At 41.2% G+C, this 19,158-nt stretch overlaps 1 protein-coding gene across 1 annotated transcript in view; it reads right to left on the bottom strand.

Annotated features, from left to right (window-relative positions):
• Window positions 1-904: 904 nt before the first annotated feature.
• Window positions 905-19,158, bottom strand: part of LOC125161263 (adhesion G protein-coupled receptor E4-like) — a 44,291-nt gene continuing 26,037 nt past the window's right edge. Inside the window, exons 12-17 of the mRNA XM_047851002.1 lie at window positions 10,214-10,449; window positions 8,211-8,277; window positions 7,068-7,159; window positions 5,716-5,896; window positions 3,705-3,800; window positions 905-1,592 (exon numbers count right to left, since the gene is read on the bottom strand). Coding sequence (XP_047706958.1) covers window positions 1,485-1,592; window positions 3,705-3,800; window positions 5,716-5,896; window positions 7,068-7,159; window positions 8,211-8,277; window positions 10,214-10,449 — 780 coding nt within the window. The 3' untranslated portion in view covers window positions 905-1,484. The remainder of the gene's footprint in view (window positions 1,593-3,704; window positions 3,801-5,715; window positions 5,897-7,067; window positions 7,160-8,210; window positions 8,278-10,213; window positions 10,450-19,158) is intronic.

Below are 19,158 nucleotides of genomic sequence, written 5' to 3'. Positions count from 1 at the left end.
CAGGCAGGAATGATTTACAAGCACACACATATGCGTGCAATAGCACACAAAATATGCTAGCACACAAAATAGCACACAAAATAGGGTAAGTCACGTCATACTGATGGTAATAGAGTAAGGAATTTCACTGAGGTCTAGAATAAAGGGCTCTCAAAGGATGAAGACAGTAGTTTTTAAAGCGAAGGGGGTGAGCAAGGCAGATAAGAGAAAGAAAGCCGACCTGATGTTGGGAGGAAGTGAAAATATTGAATAGAGAGGTCCAAACCCGAAGCGCCTAGAACATTTGGCTTGTTTATTCACTTTTTGCAACTGTTTTGGATGCAAAAACAGCAGCGACATTAGTGGGGCTTAAGCACAAGGATTTGTCAACTGCCCAGGAAGGTTGCATTTCATGCGAGTTCTATTCGTGTATATTTGAAATTGCAGGATATAAAAAGTCACACCGCAGGCATGCATTTTGAAACCACGTGAATCTCCCCAATTTGTCTCCCTGAGACGAATCACATAATTTTAAAGCCGGCAAGTGGAGTGAATCATGCATTCTGTTTGCATCACCACCATGTGGAAGAGACACTTAAGCAGAAAAAGGGACAGTCTTTGTTTCATGCCTTAAAAACTGCACAAGAAATCTCTTCAAATGAATCACGGTGAGTCTCAGCTGCTATTTTTACATTTCCTGCTGTTATTATTTAAAGTTGCTTTTAAAATACTGTCTGGTAACAAAGTTAGCCATACATTTATTTATTTTGGTGCTGAAAAACACACTAAATCCAATGACTTTGAAAACAAAATTAGAAATGTTAAAACTAAATACATAAGGCCAAAGGACTGCTGTGACAACCCCCCCCCGCCCCCCCCCCGCTGCTATTGGTTTGGGAGCATTTCCATGAGGACATGATGTGACATTAAGTATATGTGCTACTAAAGCGAGTGCTTGAGATCACACTAAAATTAACCTGAGTATATGAGTAGGTTTGAAAGTCATCAAGCAAAGAAGACAGTGCTGGTCTCCTGACCACTAGACATTTCCTTAGGACGCCCTCCTGAGTGGGATGGAGGTGTATTTTTACAACGCAAGAATACAACCCTGTTTTTAATATTTATTCATATGGGAGTTATTGAACTATGAAAATGTTGAGTGATGCAAGATCTTCAGGAGTATAAAGTGGAGCCAAAAATTCAGAGAGAGAAATCTGCAAGCTGAATCCAGATGTTGGCCAATAAATCCTGGGCAAGGTAGTATTAGCTGGAAGATGAAAATCCCTTTATTTCCCTCGTTGTTAAAAAGAATTCTCTGAGCATTTAATGGCACACGATATGCAATTCTGGGTTTGGGGGTCTCAGTAGTCTCTCGACACCCCTTTCTTTCTACGGAGACAGAAGCCAAAATAGGGAAAAGAGTCACAGACTGCTTTCAGGAGAAAGACAGATGGTGGCATTTGTCCCATCCATGTGTCACCACAGGGGGCGCTGTCCACAGCAGCTCAGTTTGCTGGTTTTAGCCAAAGAGCAGAGATCAGAGTCTGAGGCTGTGGTTGAACAGACGCAGCGTCTCTTCTGCGATAGAATTCTGATGATGTTGTTGGTTCCTCCTATTTGGGGGGAAATAATGTGTAGAAAAAGCTGAAGAGAAATTAACACCTCAGAAATTACCTAGGACTTCCAGCAGTGCCTAGATAGAACAAGCAAGAATTTCTTTAAGGTCCAAAGCTCAGTAAAGAGGTCCTAATATATGGCTTACAGCCTCTCCCGTCCCCAAACACCATCTGCAATGGTCTTTTTATTTGTTTTATCTTTTCACAAACATTTACAGGGTGTTTACTGTGGACCAGGCAGCGTCCTGAGCTCTTAGCACATATGACCTCACTTACTTCTCATGATGAGATAGATACTATTATCATCCTCATTTACAGATGAAGAAACTGAGGCACAGAGACATTAAGTGGCTAGCGTAAGCTGATGCAGCCTGCAACTGGTGGAGTCGTCACTTGAACCCAGGCATGTTGGCTCCATTCAAACAGTGACGAATCACTTAAATGCTACAGAGGATCAGTAATGACTGTAAGGATGGATATGCACTTTTTACAGAGAAAAGTGTTGTCCAAAGATAAGGGGACAAGATTACTGTTTGGGGCCTTCTATGTAGCTGACTTTTGATAATTTGGTATTAATAAAAAGCAGCGTTGACATGGTTCAGAGTAGAGCAAAGTGCTTTCATGTACATTGTTTCGTTCCTCAATCAATTGGGCATTTCAACGATGAATGAATTGAGGCTCAGAGAAGTTAAATTATTTGCCCATCATCTACCACCTAAAATCTGAAAGGGTCAAAATACGAACTCAAACCTGGCAAACCCCAGAATCCACACTATGGATTCTACTATGTGACATGTTTTGGGGGACTACAAGCATTGGGAAAGTTCTTTTACACAGTTCAGGTTGACATATCCTTTGGCCGCTGCTGATTCTAGCCAAGAGGTGAACCTGTGGCATACACTGATAGGACATAATCAGCAGCCACTAAGCAGAATTGTCCTTAACATGAGAGTGCATGTCCTATCAAGCTGGTCCCAATATTGTTGACAATCTGGGGTGACAACTCTGGTGACAACTAAGGAAAGCTGTCAACTTTCAGAGAAAAACAGACCCAAGTTGGAACCCTCTACCCAGCTGAGTAGCTTTGAGCAAATCATGTGGACTCTCCCAGTCTGTTTGCTCATCTGTAAGCAAGGAATTTAGACACTCAACGTCTTTTGTGGGCCAGGCATTGCTCTAGGTAGAAGGAAAACAATAGTGACCACAACAGTGAAACTTACAGGGGAGCAGAGGCTGACCAAAAGCAAATACTTCAATGTTTTTAAGACTAAGACAAATATTATGCAGAGAGGCACATCATACAGAGAATTAAAATAGAATGTAGTGACAGAGACTGTGAAGGGCTGTCACCGGGACCACCTTACTGAAAACCAAACTCCCCTCACCCCATGCATCCTGATTTCTCTTCACTGCTCTGTATTTTTCTATAGCACACATCACTTTGTGATATACTGTATAATCTACACTTGGGGGTTTATTGTCAGCCCCCCACCCCCACCCCACTCCAACATCAGTCCTGTGAGCGCAAGGATTTTTGTCAATGTGTCCACTGCTGTTTCCCCAACACCTAATACAGTATCTAGCAGGTACTGGATAATCAATAAATATTTGTTAAATGAATGTTGTTAAATTATCATTTGGATATTTGTGGAAAGACTGGGGAGAGGGAGAGAAAGAGAGAGAGGATGAAAGAAAGAGAGAGAGAGAGAGAAAGACAGGGCTGGAAGGAAGGAATAAAGAAATGAATGAAGGAGGGAAGAAGGAGGGAGGGAAGGAGGGATGATAAAGGAGGGATTGAGGATAGGGAAGGAAGGATGAAGGAGGGAAGGAGGGATGCAGGAAGAAAGAAAGGGAAGGAGGGGAGAAGGAAGGGAGGGAGGGAAGGAGGGAGAAAGGGAGAGAGAGAAAAAGAGAGAGAGAAAGCAAGCAAGCAAGCAAGCAAGCAAGCAGAACTCCACTGGTTTTGGTCTCAAAAACCAGAAACCAGCAGCATAATGCAGGAAGCTAATGAAATTTCTCTTTTCTTTTAGATCAAGAACCAGGAAGCTCTTGGTTGTAGGAGACGTTGGGTTTAGCAAGTACACATCACTGCAGAGAAGCTGATCTTACCATTTTGGTTTGGATCGTAGAGCGAGATACGTCAAAGCTTTCAGTCTCAATCGCTTTCCAGATCCCACTAAACCACTTCTTGTATTCCATTCGCACCTGAGGAATATAGAGGTTTGTGTCATGTCCAGAACTTGGTTAGAGAGAAAGGACCCCAAATAGGAGGCCAAAGATATAGATGCCAAGCCCTATGACTGCCTTTTCATTACTTTTCTGTATAGTCCTCTTGTTAATTCATTCTGAAATTCAACTTTCTCATTGTAGAAAAGGCATTTACTAGATGTTGGGCACTACAAAGTCTCTACAGAGAGGTGGTGGTGATGATGATGCTGAGAACAAGGAGGAGGAGGATGGTGAAGGTGATGATGGTGATGCTGCTGGTGGTGATTATAAGGATGAAGCTATGTTCAATACACTTTGCACCATATGCAATGTCATCTTCCATAAACCAAAGGAGAAAGGCTCTTCCCTTATCAGCAATTGAAGGTAAAGAATCTGAAGCTTGTGGAAGTACATGGACTTGCCCAAGGTCATACAGACAGAATTCAACACCTCATGATTCTTACTCAGGACCCCAAACTAACCATTACATACAAACACCCCCTGTGATTACATGGATTCCCTTCATGTAACCTGCTTAACATGTCTGAAAAAGATATTTAAATACTTAATACTCGACATTATTTTACCAAGACACTTAAGTTGTACTTCATTTTTGGGTGTGAGGAGTACCAAGCATTGAGAAGGCACTAGAAGACGAAAGAGAAATTAGTAAAGTGTTACGATGGTCTTTTTGCCACAAGCATCTTAATTGATGGTAGTTCCACTAAATAGCAAAGGGAGGGTGGGGAAGTCAGGAAAATTGTTTCCAATATTCTATGAGGAGTAAAATTATAATAATGACCCTCACAAGAACTGCACGAGGAGATTCATATTGCATTATCTCATTTAATTCTCAACCCTGTGAGGCACGTATTGCCATATACACAGATGAGAAGATTGAGGCTCAGAGAGGGTAAGAAAGCTGCCCACACAGCAGCCTACTCAGTGTAAAACCTAACACTAGAGCTGAAGTCTCTCTGTTTTTGGCATATTATGCCAAATTTTCCAGTGCCCCTCCCTAAAGTGCACTACACTGTAAGAGGATTATGTGTCCTCTTTCTGGTGAACTCAGGTATGGCCACATGACTAGCTCCAGCCAATGAAAGAGAACTAATTCAGGTACAGTTGGCCAGGATCTCTTTTCCCTTTGCCACAAAAATACCAATATTCTAAATAAGGGCTGCCCCTTCAGCCTGTATCCCAGAGTGAAGACAATGTAGATCAAGACACAGTTATGTAGCATGAGCAAGAAATAAACTTTATTGTTGTCACCCACTGAAATTAGGGGGTGGTGGCTATTTGTTACTGCAGCATAATCTCCCTTATCCTGACTGATAAATTCTCTGCTATGGACTAAGTTGTGTCTCCTCAAAATTCATATGTTAAAGGCTTAACCTTCCAGGATGATTGTATTTGAAGATATGACCTTTATAGGAGTGACTAAGAATAAATGGTAGAGCCCTGATCCAATAGGATTAGTGTCCTGTTAAAAAGAAACACAAAAGCTCTCTCTCCTTGTCTCTCCTATGGAAGGACACAGCAAGAAGGTGGACTTCTGGAAAAAAAAATAGCATTCTCACCAGAACCCAACTGCACAGTCACCCTGACCTCAGATTTCCAGCCTCCAGAATTATAAGAGATATTTCTGTTGTCCAAGACACATGATCTATGATATTTTGTTCTGTCATCTCCAGCTGACAAAAGCACACTCTTAAGATAGAGATTGGAATGTGAAATTTAGTCAGATGCACCCAGAACACACAGCATACCCAAGCAGCCCCTAAACCTTTTCCCCAGAATCAGGGCAACCACAAGATACAAATATAAAAGATCAGAAAAGGGTGAGAATGTGAATAGCCATTCAATAAGATGGTGGGACTCAGCTGGTGATAAATAAAACAATTAGCCTTACCTGGTGATTAAGGAGACAGTGTACCACAAAGAGCAAAACCCCCTGCAGGACATTGATGATGGTGAATGTGTAGGCAATGATTGATCCGATCATCTTCCCGAACTCTTCAACCATAAAATAGCCAAGGCCCCAAGAACAGCCCAGTATAAATAGCTGAGCAATGGCTTTAAATGTCATGACTCTGGGAAGGAACAGGAGTAATAATAACTATCACTGATCATTATATGTTGGGCACTGTGCTAAATGCTTTGCACGCATTACCTGATTTAAACTTCGCATCACCTCATGTGCTTAAGTGACTCATGCAAAGTCATACAACTCGAAGATGAGGCAGAACCCATGCTTTCAATCACTGCTTCTGAGAATAATCCTTTCTCCTATTCTTGGAAATGATTTATCTGAACCTATTGGAAGATGTGTGGAAAGTGCCTTCTAGAAAGTTGTACTGAAAATGTGTACTGATGATGATATCATGACTTCAGATCATAGCATGCTGTTGGGCTTCTTCAAGAAAATTGTGTTTTGTCAAATAGAAGGGTTGTTGATGGCAACTGTCTGGGACAGCTGACGTGTGTGTGTGTGTGTGTGTGTGTGTGTGTGTGTGTGTGCGCACATGGTGTGTGAGCCTACACTCATCCACACATGTGTAGAAGGATGAGGAAACACTAAGAAGGGGGACACTCTGACCCTCTAGGGCAGAAAACACCAAGGCTAGGAGATGTCGGTTTGTATGATAAGCAGAGGAGATCAAAGCCAGGGTCTGAAGTTGGAAAGATGCTCCTTAAGTTTTGTTCATCTGACTCACCAACGCACCTGACTCTTGCCCACTTTTGGGTAACATGAGTACCTGCTCCTCATATCAATGGGGGTTAGTAGTCATGCCCACCTCATAGATTGGAGTTATAGGCATTCAGTGAAACAATATTGGTAAATTCCCATCATCTATCAAGTTCCTAGTTAATATTAGTTGTTCTTATTATTTCCAATTACTTAGATCAGTGCCAGTAAGAACTGAGTGTCTACACCCAAGGATAATGGAGCCCCCAGAAGTGGGTGGACTCACGAGGTTGGGGAGAGATAATATTGATACTCTTGGCATGAATTTCATATGAACAGTATGCTACACACAGGAGCACCCAATGAATATTTGTTGAGGAAAGAGATCAAGGAGTACATTAAGCTACCTGAAAATTATAGTTTTTACTTCTAGAAATTGTACCCCCCTTACCCTTTACCAAGTACCAGGATATTTTATATTAGCTTTTTATATGGGTTATTCATTCCCAGTCAGAAAGAAAAGTAGTCCTGTAGGAAAAAATCTGTGGATACCACGGATTCTAGGGCCTTCTTACCTGGTATCCTGAATGGTAGAAACTTCTTTGTTGAGGGAGGAAAGTTTACTTCTCAAAATCCACAGGATTTGAAAGTAGAGCACCAAGTTTATCTGTGGACACAGAACTAAAAGTTGACTTGGAATTTTCTCTGGAGTCCAGGTCATGCAACATAGTTTGAGTTGGACCTAAGAATCTTTCCCCAAAAGATACAGGCCTCGTTGGATGCTATGCTATGGTCTGGTCTTTTATACAGCACATTGTGTATATATGAACTTGTGGCACTTGGTGCTTGATTAGGGTGACTATATAGTTTATCATTCAAACCAAGACACCTAGAAAGTGAAAGAGTACTCTTTTTTTTTTTTAATTTTTTCAACGTTTTTATTTATTTTTGGGACAGAGAGAGACAGAGCATGAACGGGGGAGGGGCAGAGAGAGAGGGAGACACAGAATCGGAAACAGGCTCCAGGCTCCGAGCCATCAGCCCAGAGCCTGACACAGGGCTCGAACTCACGGACCGCGAGATGGTGACCTGGCTGAAGTCAGACGCTTAACCGACTGCGCCACCCAGGCGCCCCAAAAGAGTACTCTTGATAGCTATAGCAGGACAATGATGTGATCAGGAAGTTGCTGACAAACAGGAAAACATATCACTCTATGAAGAGTAGATATTTGCTGAATATTTGTTAAAATTTTTAAAAAATGTTTACTTATTTTTTTAAAGAGAGGGAAAGAGAGTGTGAGTGGGGGAAGGCCATAGAGAGAGGGAGAAACAGAATCTGAATCAGGTTCCAGGCTCTGAGCTGTCAGCACAGAGCCCGATGCGGGGCTCAAACTCACAAACTACGAGATCATGACCTGAGCAAAGTTGGATGTTTAACCGACTGAACCACACAGATGCCCCACTAAATAGTTTTTGAATGAACAAATGTGGGATTTTTAGAAGAATCTCCAGCAGAGGGTTATATTACATCAGAGTAACAAGTGAACCAGGAGGGAGCCTGGGAAAGAGATATGAAGACTGTGTTTTCAGGAAGAGGGGTAAATCACATTAGACTATATTTTCCTTATCTTCACCTCACTTCTGCTTTAACAGAAAGAAACACACTATGCTTGGCAAACCCAGGGCAGGCACATCAATAACTATCACTAGTCACCCACCAAGATAATGACTGCCACTGGTCCCATAAAACTCCAGATGAACGCTTTGTCATGCTTGAGCCAGCAGCTGTTGAGAGAAAGGTGTGAATTAGCTATTTCTCAGAAGGCAAAGGTCTTGAATTCAGACTCCTATAGCAAGATCCAACCAGTGCCAGGAATCATTTAATTCAGAGCCTGGACTTTAGGTGGAATCAGACATGGGTCCTCATCTGACATAAGCTGTGTGCTCTAAGCCTCAGTTTCCCCAAGTGTAGAGTGGGGGCAAACAGAAGTATTAAAAGATTAAATAATTACTGTGGTTATATGCAAAGTCTTGAAGTCAGGTAGGGTCACTCCTATGACTTTGTTCTCCTTCAATATTGTGTTAGCTATTTAGGGTCTTTTTCTTCTCTGTACGAACATTAGAATAATTTTATCAATATCTACAAAATAATTGTCTGAGAATGTGGTTGAGAATGCATTCAATCTACAGATCAAGTTGGAAAGAACTGACAGACTGACTTCTTGACAATATTGAGTTTTCCTATCCATGAACATGGACTATCTCTCCATTTATTTGAAACTTCTTTTATTTCTTTCATCAGGATTTTGCAGTTTTCCTAATATAGATCTTGTAGGAAAGATTAAAATGAGATAATGTGTATACAAATTTGAGTACAGTTCCTGGCAAAGAGGTAAGGCTCAATAAACAGTACCCTAATAATGATTGCTATAAGAGAGTAAAAATAGTAACAGCTACAGCAAGAAAAACTACCAACACAAATTAAATATGTTCCATATACCAAATACTCAGCTGCCCAAATACCTTTTATTATGTCATGGCTTATGTTGGCAAAGTTAGCATAATTTATTCTAAACAGAGACCTCACAGCATAAAACTGGTCAATTTAACAAGCAATTGCCAACACTGAGTGGGCAGAAAAGCTCCCACACTTAAGTTCTATTCTAAGGGTTGTAAACAATAGCCCACAGGGCAAATCCAGTTCACCCCATGTTTTTATAGATAAAGTTTTATTGAAACACAGCCACACTCATCCATTAACATATGGTCTATGACTTGGCTTCTCTCTCACTACAAGGACAACACTGGGTAATTGCCACAAAGACCATACGGCCCATAGAGACAAAAACAGGCACAATTTGGCCTTTTATAAAGTTTACCAACCCCTGATCTACCCTGCCACTGTATCTCCAGAATCATTCTGGCAGGATGTATGGTTCAAGCTGGAGATGGGGCTTCTTTTTTTCAAGAGGGACACCTTTGTACATGATACCTTAGTACATGTATACCTACTTCCTAACCTAAGCCCCATTGCCAATATACCAGCTTCTTCAACTAACTTTATGGAGCTTTCTAAACTTCTTTAGTCAGGCTAAAAATGCTGCCTTGGGAATTCTGAACTTACTCTCTTTTTAGCTGTGACCTTGAGAAAGTTTCTTAGATGGACTAAGTACCAGGTGTCCTGTGTATGAAGTAACGAACAGTGCTGATTCCACAGGGTCATGGGGAGAATAAGAAAATACTGTGTTATCTCTGATACAGAACAGGACCTCTAGATTTATTTCTATTGTTGTTACTCTTTACATTTGGGGGATTAACCTCAACGTATTCAACCTACTCTTTCAGAATCATACAGAACATAGAGGCCACAGGTGGGCTTTTATGTTCCTGAGTTTCCCAAATGTGCTTTTTTTTCTCCCTAATTTCCTAAACTGAATTCAAAATTTTATGTGTAAGTACATTTGTCTGAAAGGTACATTTCCCTATTTGGGGAAATAGGCTCTAGGTTTTACCAAAGTTCTTAAGAGGATCCAACCCCAAAGATGCTGAGAACCATTCCTCTAGGAATTTTGAAGAGAAAATAGAATTCTGGCTCAAAAAAAAAAAAGGACTGGTTTGATGTATAACTCACAACAGCAAATGTGCTGAAATGTTTTTTGATTTCAGATCTCGCATCAGCCATGGACACAACTTCTACCCTAAAGGCACACATCATTCTTACCGATCATATGTTCCATAATTTTGGGGTCCTACTATTGCAGACACAGCCACAATCAGAGCTGGAACCCCATAGCCAAAAGGGCACATGAACCTCTTCTTGAATTTGCCTGCACTGGTGTAATTGGCCACCTTGAGGTTTCTGACGGTTAGGAAAAGCTGTAGCCCTTCAAGGAGCATCCAGGTGAAGGAGGCCAGGTAGAGGTAGTGCAGCACACCAGCGATGATGGAACACAGCACCTGCAGGGGAGACAAGAGTTAGGAGTGTTGTCTCCACCTGATCCAATCCTCAGCAGTTGACATTTCCTGGATGTTGACCTGCATTTTCTTTTTATTTAATGTTTATTTGCTTTCAAGAGAGAGAAAGACAGACAGAGCATGAGTGGGAGAGGGGCAGAGAGAGGGAGACACAGAACCTGAAACAGGCTTCAGGCTCTGAGCTGTCAGCACAGAGCCCGACATGGGCTCAAACCCATGAACTGCGAGATTGTGACCTGAGCCAAAGTCGGAGGCTTAACCGACTGAGCCACCCAGATGCCCCCTGCATTTTCAATCCTAACACCTATGACATTTTGCCTACGGGCAACACATTGTGGGGAGCTCTCACTGGCCCATGCTTACCCCATGGATGGGGCAGGCCAGAAGTGCTGAGGAATAAATACCACACAAACAGTCCTCAGATCCATGATGGATCAGAGTTGGTAGATGAATATTCCATGGCCCTTATCTTTTGGGTAGGTGAGATGCTTAATTTTTTTGTGTTAACTCAACTGAGCTAAGGAAAATGCCAAGATAACTGGTAAAACATTATTCCTGGGTGTGTCTCTGAGAGTGTTTCAGGTATATATTACCATTTGAATCAGTAAACTGAACAAAGAAGATCACCCTAACCAATGAGGGTGGGCATCATCCAATCAATGGAGAGCCTAAATTAAATTTTTATGGAGGAAGAGAGAATTTGCTCTATCTGAATTGGGACATCTCTCTTCTCAAGCCCTCAGATGTTGGTAGTTATGGTTCCAACAAAAAAAAGACTATTTTACGAAACAGATTTTTTTTTTTTTTACAAAAACAGAAGGTAGGCCTGACTCAGCCTCAGCACTGTCATTTGCCAATCTCTGCCCATTTTCTAATGAGGAAACTAAAGCCCAAAGAGATTGAAATCTCACCCAAGATCATACAACTAAAAAATAAAAAGGGATTTGAAACGCAAACCATCTTTAAAGACAATACTTAATTTTTTTTAATTTTTCCTATTGCTTATTTATTTTTGAGACAGAGAGGCAGAGTGAGAGCAGGGAGGGGCAGAGAGAGAAGACGACACAGAATCTGAAGCAGGTTCCAGGCTCTGACATGTCAGCACAGAGCCCAGTGCGGGGCTTGAACTCATGAACTGTGAGATCGTGACCTGAGCTGGAGTCGGATGCTTTAACTGACTGAGCCACCCAGGCACCCCAAGACTATACTTACTCTTTTTAAAAAAATTTACATCCAAGTTAGTTAGCATATAGTGCAACAATGATTTCAAGGGTAGATTCCTTGAATCTGTGCCTCTTACCCATTTAGCCCATCCCCCCTCCCACAACCCCTCCAGTAACCCTCTGTTTGTTCTCCATATTTAAGAGTCTCTTCTGTTTTGTCCCCCTCCCTATTTTTATATTATTTTTGTTTCCCTTCCCTTATGTTGTTTTGTCTCTTAAAGTCCTCATATGAGTGAAGTCATATATTTGTCTTTCTCTGACTGATTTTGCTTAGCATAACACCCTCCAGTTCCATCCACATAGTTGCAAATGGCAAGATTTTATTCTTTTTGATTGCCAAGTAATACTCCATTGTGTGTATATACCACATCTACTTTATCCCTTCATCCATCGAGGGACATTTGGCCTCTTTCCATTCTTTGGCTATTGTTGATAGTGCTGCTATAAACATTCGGGTGCATGTGCCCCTTTGAAACAGCACACCTGTATCCCTTGGATAAATACCTAGTAGTGCAATTTCTGGGCCATAGGGTAGTTCTAGTTTTAATTTTTTGAGGAATCTCCATACTGTTTTCCAGAGTGGCTGCACCAGTTTGCATTCCCACCATCAGTGCCAAAGAACTCCTCTCTCTCCGCATCCTCGCCAAAATCTGTTGTTGCCTGAGTTGTTCATTTTAGCCATTCTGACAGGTGTAAGGTGGTATCTCATTGTGGTTTTGATTTGTATTTCTCTGATGATGAGTGAGTTGAGCATTTTTTCATGTGTCGGTTGGCCATCTGGATGTCTTCTTTGGAGAAGTGTCTATTCACGTCTTTTGCCCATTTCTTCACTGGATTATTTGTGTTTTGGGTGTTGAGTTTGATAAGTTCTTTATAGATTTTGGATACTAAACCTTTATCTGATATGTCATTTGCAAATATCTTCTCCCATTCTGTCGGTTGCCTTTTAGTTTTGCTGATTGTTTCCTTCACTGTGCAGAAGGTTTTTATTTTGATGAGGTCCCAGTAGTTCATTTTTGCTTTTGTTTCCCTTGCCTCCAGAGACGTGTTGAGTAAGAAGTTGCTGTGGCCAAGATCAAAGATGTTTTTGCCTGCTTTCTCCTCGAGGATTTTGATGGCTTCCTGTCTTAGGTCTTTCATCCATTTTGAGTTTATTTTTGTGTATGGTGTAAGAAAGTGGTCCAGGTTCATTCTTCTGCATGTTGCTGTCCAGTTTTCCCAGTACCACAGGCTGAAAAGACTGTTTTTATTCCATTGGATATTCTTTCTTGCTTTGTCTAAGATTAGTTGGCCATGCATTTGTGGGTCTATTTCTGGGTTCTCTATTCTGTTCCATTGGTCTAAGTGTCTGTTCTTGTGCCAGTACCATACTGCCTTCATGATTATAGTTTTGTAGTACAGCCTGAAGTCTGGGATTGTGATGCCTCCTGCTTTGGTTTTCTTTTTCAAGATTGCTTTGGCTATTCGGGGTCTTTTCTGGTTCCATACAAATTTTGGAATTATTTGTTCTAGCTCTGTGAAAAATGCTGGTGTTATTTTGGTAAGGATTGCATTGAATATGTAGATTGCTTTGGGTAGTATCGACATTTTAACAATATTTTTTCTTCCTATCCAGAAGCATGGAATATTTTTCCATTTTTTTGTGTCTTCTTCAATTTCTTTCATAAGCTTTCTATAGTTTTCAGCATATAGGTTTTTCACCTCTTTGCTTAGATTTATTCCTAGGTATTTTATGGTTCTTGGTGCAACTGTAAATGGGATTGATTCCTTGATTTTTCTGTTGCTTCATTGTTGGTGAATGGGAATGCAACCGATTTCTGTGCATTGACTTGATATCCTGCAACTTTGCTGAATTCATGAATCAGTTCTAGCAGTTTTTTGGTGGAATCTTTTGGGTTTTCCATATACAGTATCATGTCATCTGTGAAGAGTGAAAGTTTGACCTCCTCCTGGCCGATTTGGATGCCTTTTATTTCTTTGTGTTGTCTGATTGCACAGGCTAAGACTTCCAATACTATTTTGAATAACACTGGTTAGAATGACATCCCTGTCTTGTTCCTGACCTTAAGGGGAAAGCTCTCAGTTTTTCCCCCATTGAGGATGATATTATCAGTTGTTCTTTCGTATATGGCTTTTGTGATCTCAAGGTATGATCCTTCTATCCCTACTATCTTGAGGGTTTTTATCAAGAAAGGATGCTGTATTTTGTCAAATGCTTTCTCTGCACCTATTGAGAGGATCATATGGCTCTTGTCCTTTCTTTTATTTAAAAAAATTTTTTTTTCAATGTTTATTTATTTTTGGGACAGAGAGAGACAGAGCATGAACGGGGGAGGGGCAGAGAGAGAGGGAGACACAGAATCGGAAACAGGCTCCAGGCTCCGAGCCATCAGCCCAGAGCCTGACGTGGGGCTTGAACTCACGGACCGCGAGATCGTGACCTGGCTGAAGTCGGACGCTTAACCGACTGCGCCACCCAGGCGCCCCTTGTCCTTTCTTTTATTGATGTGATGAATCACGTTAATTATTTTGCAGATATTGAACCAGCCCTGCATCACAGGTATAAATCCCACTTGGCCGTGGTGAATAGTTTTTTTTAATGTGTTGTTGGATCCAGTTGGCTAATATCTTGTTGAGGATTTTTGCAACCATGTTCATCAGGGAAATTGGTCTATGGTTCTCCTTTTTAGTGGGGTCTCTGTCTGGTTTTGGAATCAAGGTAATGCTGGCCTCATAGAAAGAGTTTGGGAGTTCTCCTTCCATTTCTATTTTTTGGAACAGCTTCAAGAGAATAGGTGTTAACTCTTCCTTAAATGTTTGGTAGAATTCCCCTGGAAAGCCATCTGGCCCTGGAATCTTGTTTTTTTGCCAGATTTTTTATTACTAAATCGATTTCCTTACTGGTTATGGGTCTGTTCAAATTTTCTATTTCTTCCTGTTTCAGTTTTGGTAGTGTATATGTTTCTAGGAATTTTTCCATTTCTTTCAGAATGCCCATTTTATTGGCATATAATTGCACATAATATTCTCTTATTATAGTTTTTATTTCTGTTGTGTTGGTTATGATCTCTCCTCTTTCATTCTTGATTTTATTTATTTGGGTCCTTTCCTTTTTCTTTTTTTTTTTTTTTTGTTCAAACTGGCCAGTGGCTTATCAATTTTCTTAATTCTTTCAAAGAACCAGCTTCTGGTTTCATTGACCTGTTCTACTTTTTTTTGGTTTTGATAGCATTAATTTCTGCTCTCATCTTTATTATTTCTTGTCTTCTGCTGGTTTTGGGCTTTATTTGCTGTTCTTTTTCCAGCTCCTTAAGGTGTAAGGTGCATCTGAGACCTTTTTTCCTTCTTTAGGAAGGCCTGGATTGCTATGTACTTCCCTCTTATGACTGTCTTTGCTGCGTCTCAGAGGTTTGGCTGTGGTGTTACCATTTTCATTGGCTTCTATATACTTTTTAATTTCCTCTTCAACTACTTGGTTAGCCATTCATTCCTTAGTAGGATGTTCTTTAGTCTCCAAGTATTTGTTACCTTTCCAAATTTTTTCCTGTGGCTGATTTCAAGTTTCATAGCATTGTGGTCTGAAAATATGCATGGTATGATCTCGATCTTTTTGCACTTGCTGAGGGCTGATTTGTGTCCCAGTATGTGGTCTATTCTGGAGAACATTCCATGTGCACTGGAGAAAAATGTATACTCTGCTTCTTTAGGATGAAATGTTCTGAATATATCTGTTAAGTCCATCTGGTCCAGTGTGTCATTCAAAGCCATTGTTTCCTTGTTGATTTTTTTTAACATTTGTTTGTTTGTTTATTTATTTATTTATTTATTTTGAGACAGAGAGAGACAGAGCATGAATGGGGGAGGGGCAGAGAGAGAGGGAGACACAGAATGGGAAGCAGGCTCCAGGCTCTGAGCCATCAGCCCAGAGCCTGATGCGGGGCTCAAACTCACGGACCGCGAGATCATGACCTGAGCTGAAGTTGGACGCTTAACCAACTGAGCCACCCAGGCTCCCCATCCTTGTTGATTTTTTGATTAGATGATGTGTCCATTGCTGTGAGTGGGGTGTTGAAGTCTCCTACTATTATGGTATTATTGTCAATGAGTTACTTTATGTTTGTGATTGATTTATATATTCGGGTGTTCCACATTTGGTGCATAAATATTTATAATTGTTATGTCTTCTTGGTGGATAGACCCCTTAATTGTGACATAAGGACCTTCTTCATCTCTTGATACAGTCTTTATTTTAAAGTCTAGATTGTCTGATATAAGTATGGCTACTCGGGCTTTCTTTTGTTGACCATTAGCATGATAGATGGTTCTCCATCCCCTTACTTTCAATCTGAAGGTGTCTTTATGTCTAAAGTGGGTCTCTTGTAAACAGCATATAGATGGATCTTGTTTTCTTATCCATTCTGTTACTCTAAGTCTTTTGATTGAAGCATTTAGTCCATTGACATTTAGAGTGAGTACTGAAAGGTATGAGTTTATTGTCATTACGATGCTTGTAGAGTTGGAGTTTCTGGTGGTGTTCTCTGGTCCTTTCTAATATTTGTTGCTTTTGGTATGTATGTATGTATGTATGTATGTATGTATTTTCATCTTTTCTCCCCTCAGAGAGTCCCCCTTCAAATTTCTTGCAGGGCTGGTTTAGTGCTCACAAACTCCTTTAATTTTTGTCCATCTGGGAAACTTTTTGTCTCTCCTTCTATTTTGAGTGATAGCCTTGCTGGATAAAGAATTCTTGGCTACATATTTTTCTGAGTCAGCACATTGAACATATCTTCCCACTCCTTTCTGGCCTGCCAAGTTTCTGTGGATAGGTCTGCTACAAACCTGATCTGTCTTCCCTTGTAGGTTAAGGATTTTTTTTTCCCTTGCTGCTTTCATGATTTTCTCCTTGTCTATTTTGTGAATTTGACTATGATATGCCTTATTGATGGTCGGTTTTTGTTGAATCTAATGGAAGCTCTCTGTGCTTCCTGGATTTTGATGTGTCTTTCCCCAGGTTAGGAAAGTTTTCCGCTATGATTTGCTCACATAACCCTTCTACCCCTATTTCTCTCTCTTCCATTTCTGGGACCCCTATGATTTTGATGTTGTTCCTTTTAAATGAGTCACTGATCTCTGATTCTTAAATCGTGCTCTTTTGCCTCAGTATCCCTCTTTTTTTCTGCTTTATCATTCTCTATAAGTTTGTCCTCTATAACGCTGATTCTCTGTTCTGCCTCATCCATCCTTGCCGCCGCAGCATCTGTACAAGATTACAGCTCAGTTATAGCACTTTTTATTTCATCCTAACTTTTACTTCTTTTATCTCTGCAGAAAGGGACTCTAATCTATTTTCGACTCCAGCTAGTATTCTTATTATCGTGATTCTAAATTCTGGTTCAGGCATCTTGCTTGTATCTGTGTTGGTTAAGTCCCTGGCTGTCATTTCTTCCTGCTCTTTCTTTTGGGGTCAATTCCTTTGTTTCATCATTTTGAAGGGAGAAAAGGAATTAATGAGGTAGAAAAAATTAAAATGAAAAAGAAAATATTAAAATTAAAAAATTAAAAGCAAACACACACACACAAAATCGAATAAATGATGCTAGATCCTAGGTGTATTTGGTCTGGGTGTTGAAAGTGGCTTGATATATTAGTGAAAAAAGGAGGGGGAAAAAGGAAATCATTTGAAAATTTGAAAAAATGAATACAGTGAAGTAGACTAAAATGAAATGATGGAAGTAAAATAGAATTTGAAAAAATTACACAAAAGTAAAAAATATAGTAGAAAAAAATTAAAGAAAAATATTTTTAATAAAAATGGAAAATACAAATGAACTTTTTCTTTCTGTATTCAAGAAAAAGAAACAAAAAGGAGAAAAGAAAGGAAGAAAATTGAATAGTTGTACTAACAGACTGAAATATGACTGAAATTACTTCATTTTCCCCTAAAAGTCAAACTATGAAGCACTTTATATAGTCTATCAGCTAAGCAGGAGGTGAGACTTGTGTTCTTGAAGAGTGAGGTTGGCCAAGTTGGGCGGGGCTTAGTGTAATGGCTCTGTTCTCCACTAGTTGGCACTGCTTAGCTTACTGGGGTGGATTGTTGTGGGGCTTGTAGGTGTGTATGTGCATGCGCAGGAGCGGTGAAAATGGCGTCACCCAGCTACCCAGTCTCTAGTATCGGAACTCTGTTATCCCCAGTCAGCAATCGCACACCCATCCTTTGTCTAGGATTCTGTCCACTCCCCACTTTTACATTGTCCATGACCAAGCCCCAGGCAGCACCTCCCTCCCAAGTTTTGTCTCAGATGCAGCTGTCTTCCATGGCCTCCCACTTCTGAGGGACTGCGGCTTTGACCCCCTCCACCCCTCACCAAGCAATGGCCGGGTGCTGGCCACATCCAGGAACGCTTGTGGGACCATGCTGCTGCTGATGCCCAGAGACTGCGGCCAGGTGCCAGCCCACCCCAGAGAAAGTTTACAAGACAGTGTAGCAGCAGCGCCTCAGGGATTATGGAAAATCACAACACACATCTGGCACCAGCCTTCACCCTTAATGACCTTGTTCTAGCACCAGTGAATGTGGCCGTTCTCCGGGGTCTGCTGGGCCCAGGTGGCCTCACAGCCTCTATCAAATGTCCTTCCAGCAATGAAGCCACTTCTCCCTGTGTGGCCTGAGAGCCTCCTGGGCCCCACTCTGCTCCTGGGGATTCGCCCTTCCCACCAGAGCACCGCCGGGTATTGAGCTGCAGAGTTTCAGACTCTGCGCTCCCCCTGTTTACAATCTTAATGGAATTTAAATCCTCTCCTTTATTCTTTCTCTCTTTTTAGTTCAGTCCCTGAGGCTGTTCCCAACTTTCCACCTTCTCTCCAGCTGCTTTTGGGGAGGGGCGTTTTCCCCATATTCTCCCCCCACCTCCATCCTCTCTCCACACGCAAAAGTGACTGCCTGTCCTCTGTGGCTTCTCTCTCCCCCAGTTCACCTCTCCGTGCTGCATCCTGCTGAATTCTGTGGTTCATATTGTGCAGATTGTTGTGTTAATCTTCAGATCAGTGTTCTAGGTGTGCAGGATGGTTTAGTGTTGGTCTGGCTGTATTTCGTGGACGCGAGACACACAAAAAGCTTCCATGCTGTTCTGCCATCTTGGCTCCTCCACCAAGGCTATACTTACTCTTAACTGTAATAATATACTGCCTCCCCAGGAAGGGGGGAAATAGTGCTTCCATAACCGTCTAGCTGTGAGATCATAGTCTTTTAGGGTTAAAAGGAGCTTTGGAAAACATTTAGCTCCAATTCTTCCTGAATATGATGATGAATGTAATCATGATGAAGACAAAAGCTAACAGTGGCAAAGCCAATGTCCACCCAAAATTCAAGACTCACTCCACTCCTGATTCCAGACTATAGACATGTCACTGGGATGGGACTTCCCAGCCAGAGACTACATTTCCCAACACACTTTGTAGTTGGGTG

This window comes from Prionailurus viverrinus, chromosome A2 (assembly GCF_022837055.1).
Source record: "Prionailurus viverrinus isolate Anna chromosome A2, UM_Priviv_1.0, whole genome shotgun sequence".
In the NCBI taxonomy this organism is placed as follows: Eukaryota; Metazoa; Chordata; class Mammalia; order Carnivora; family Felidae; genus Prionailurus; species Prionailurus viverrinus.
Note: the sequence above shows the minus strand (reverse complement) of the source record. Positions and strands in the feature narration are given on the sequence as shown.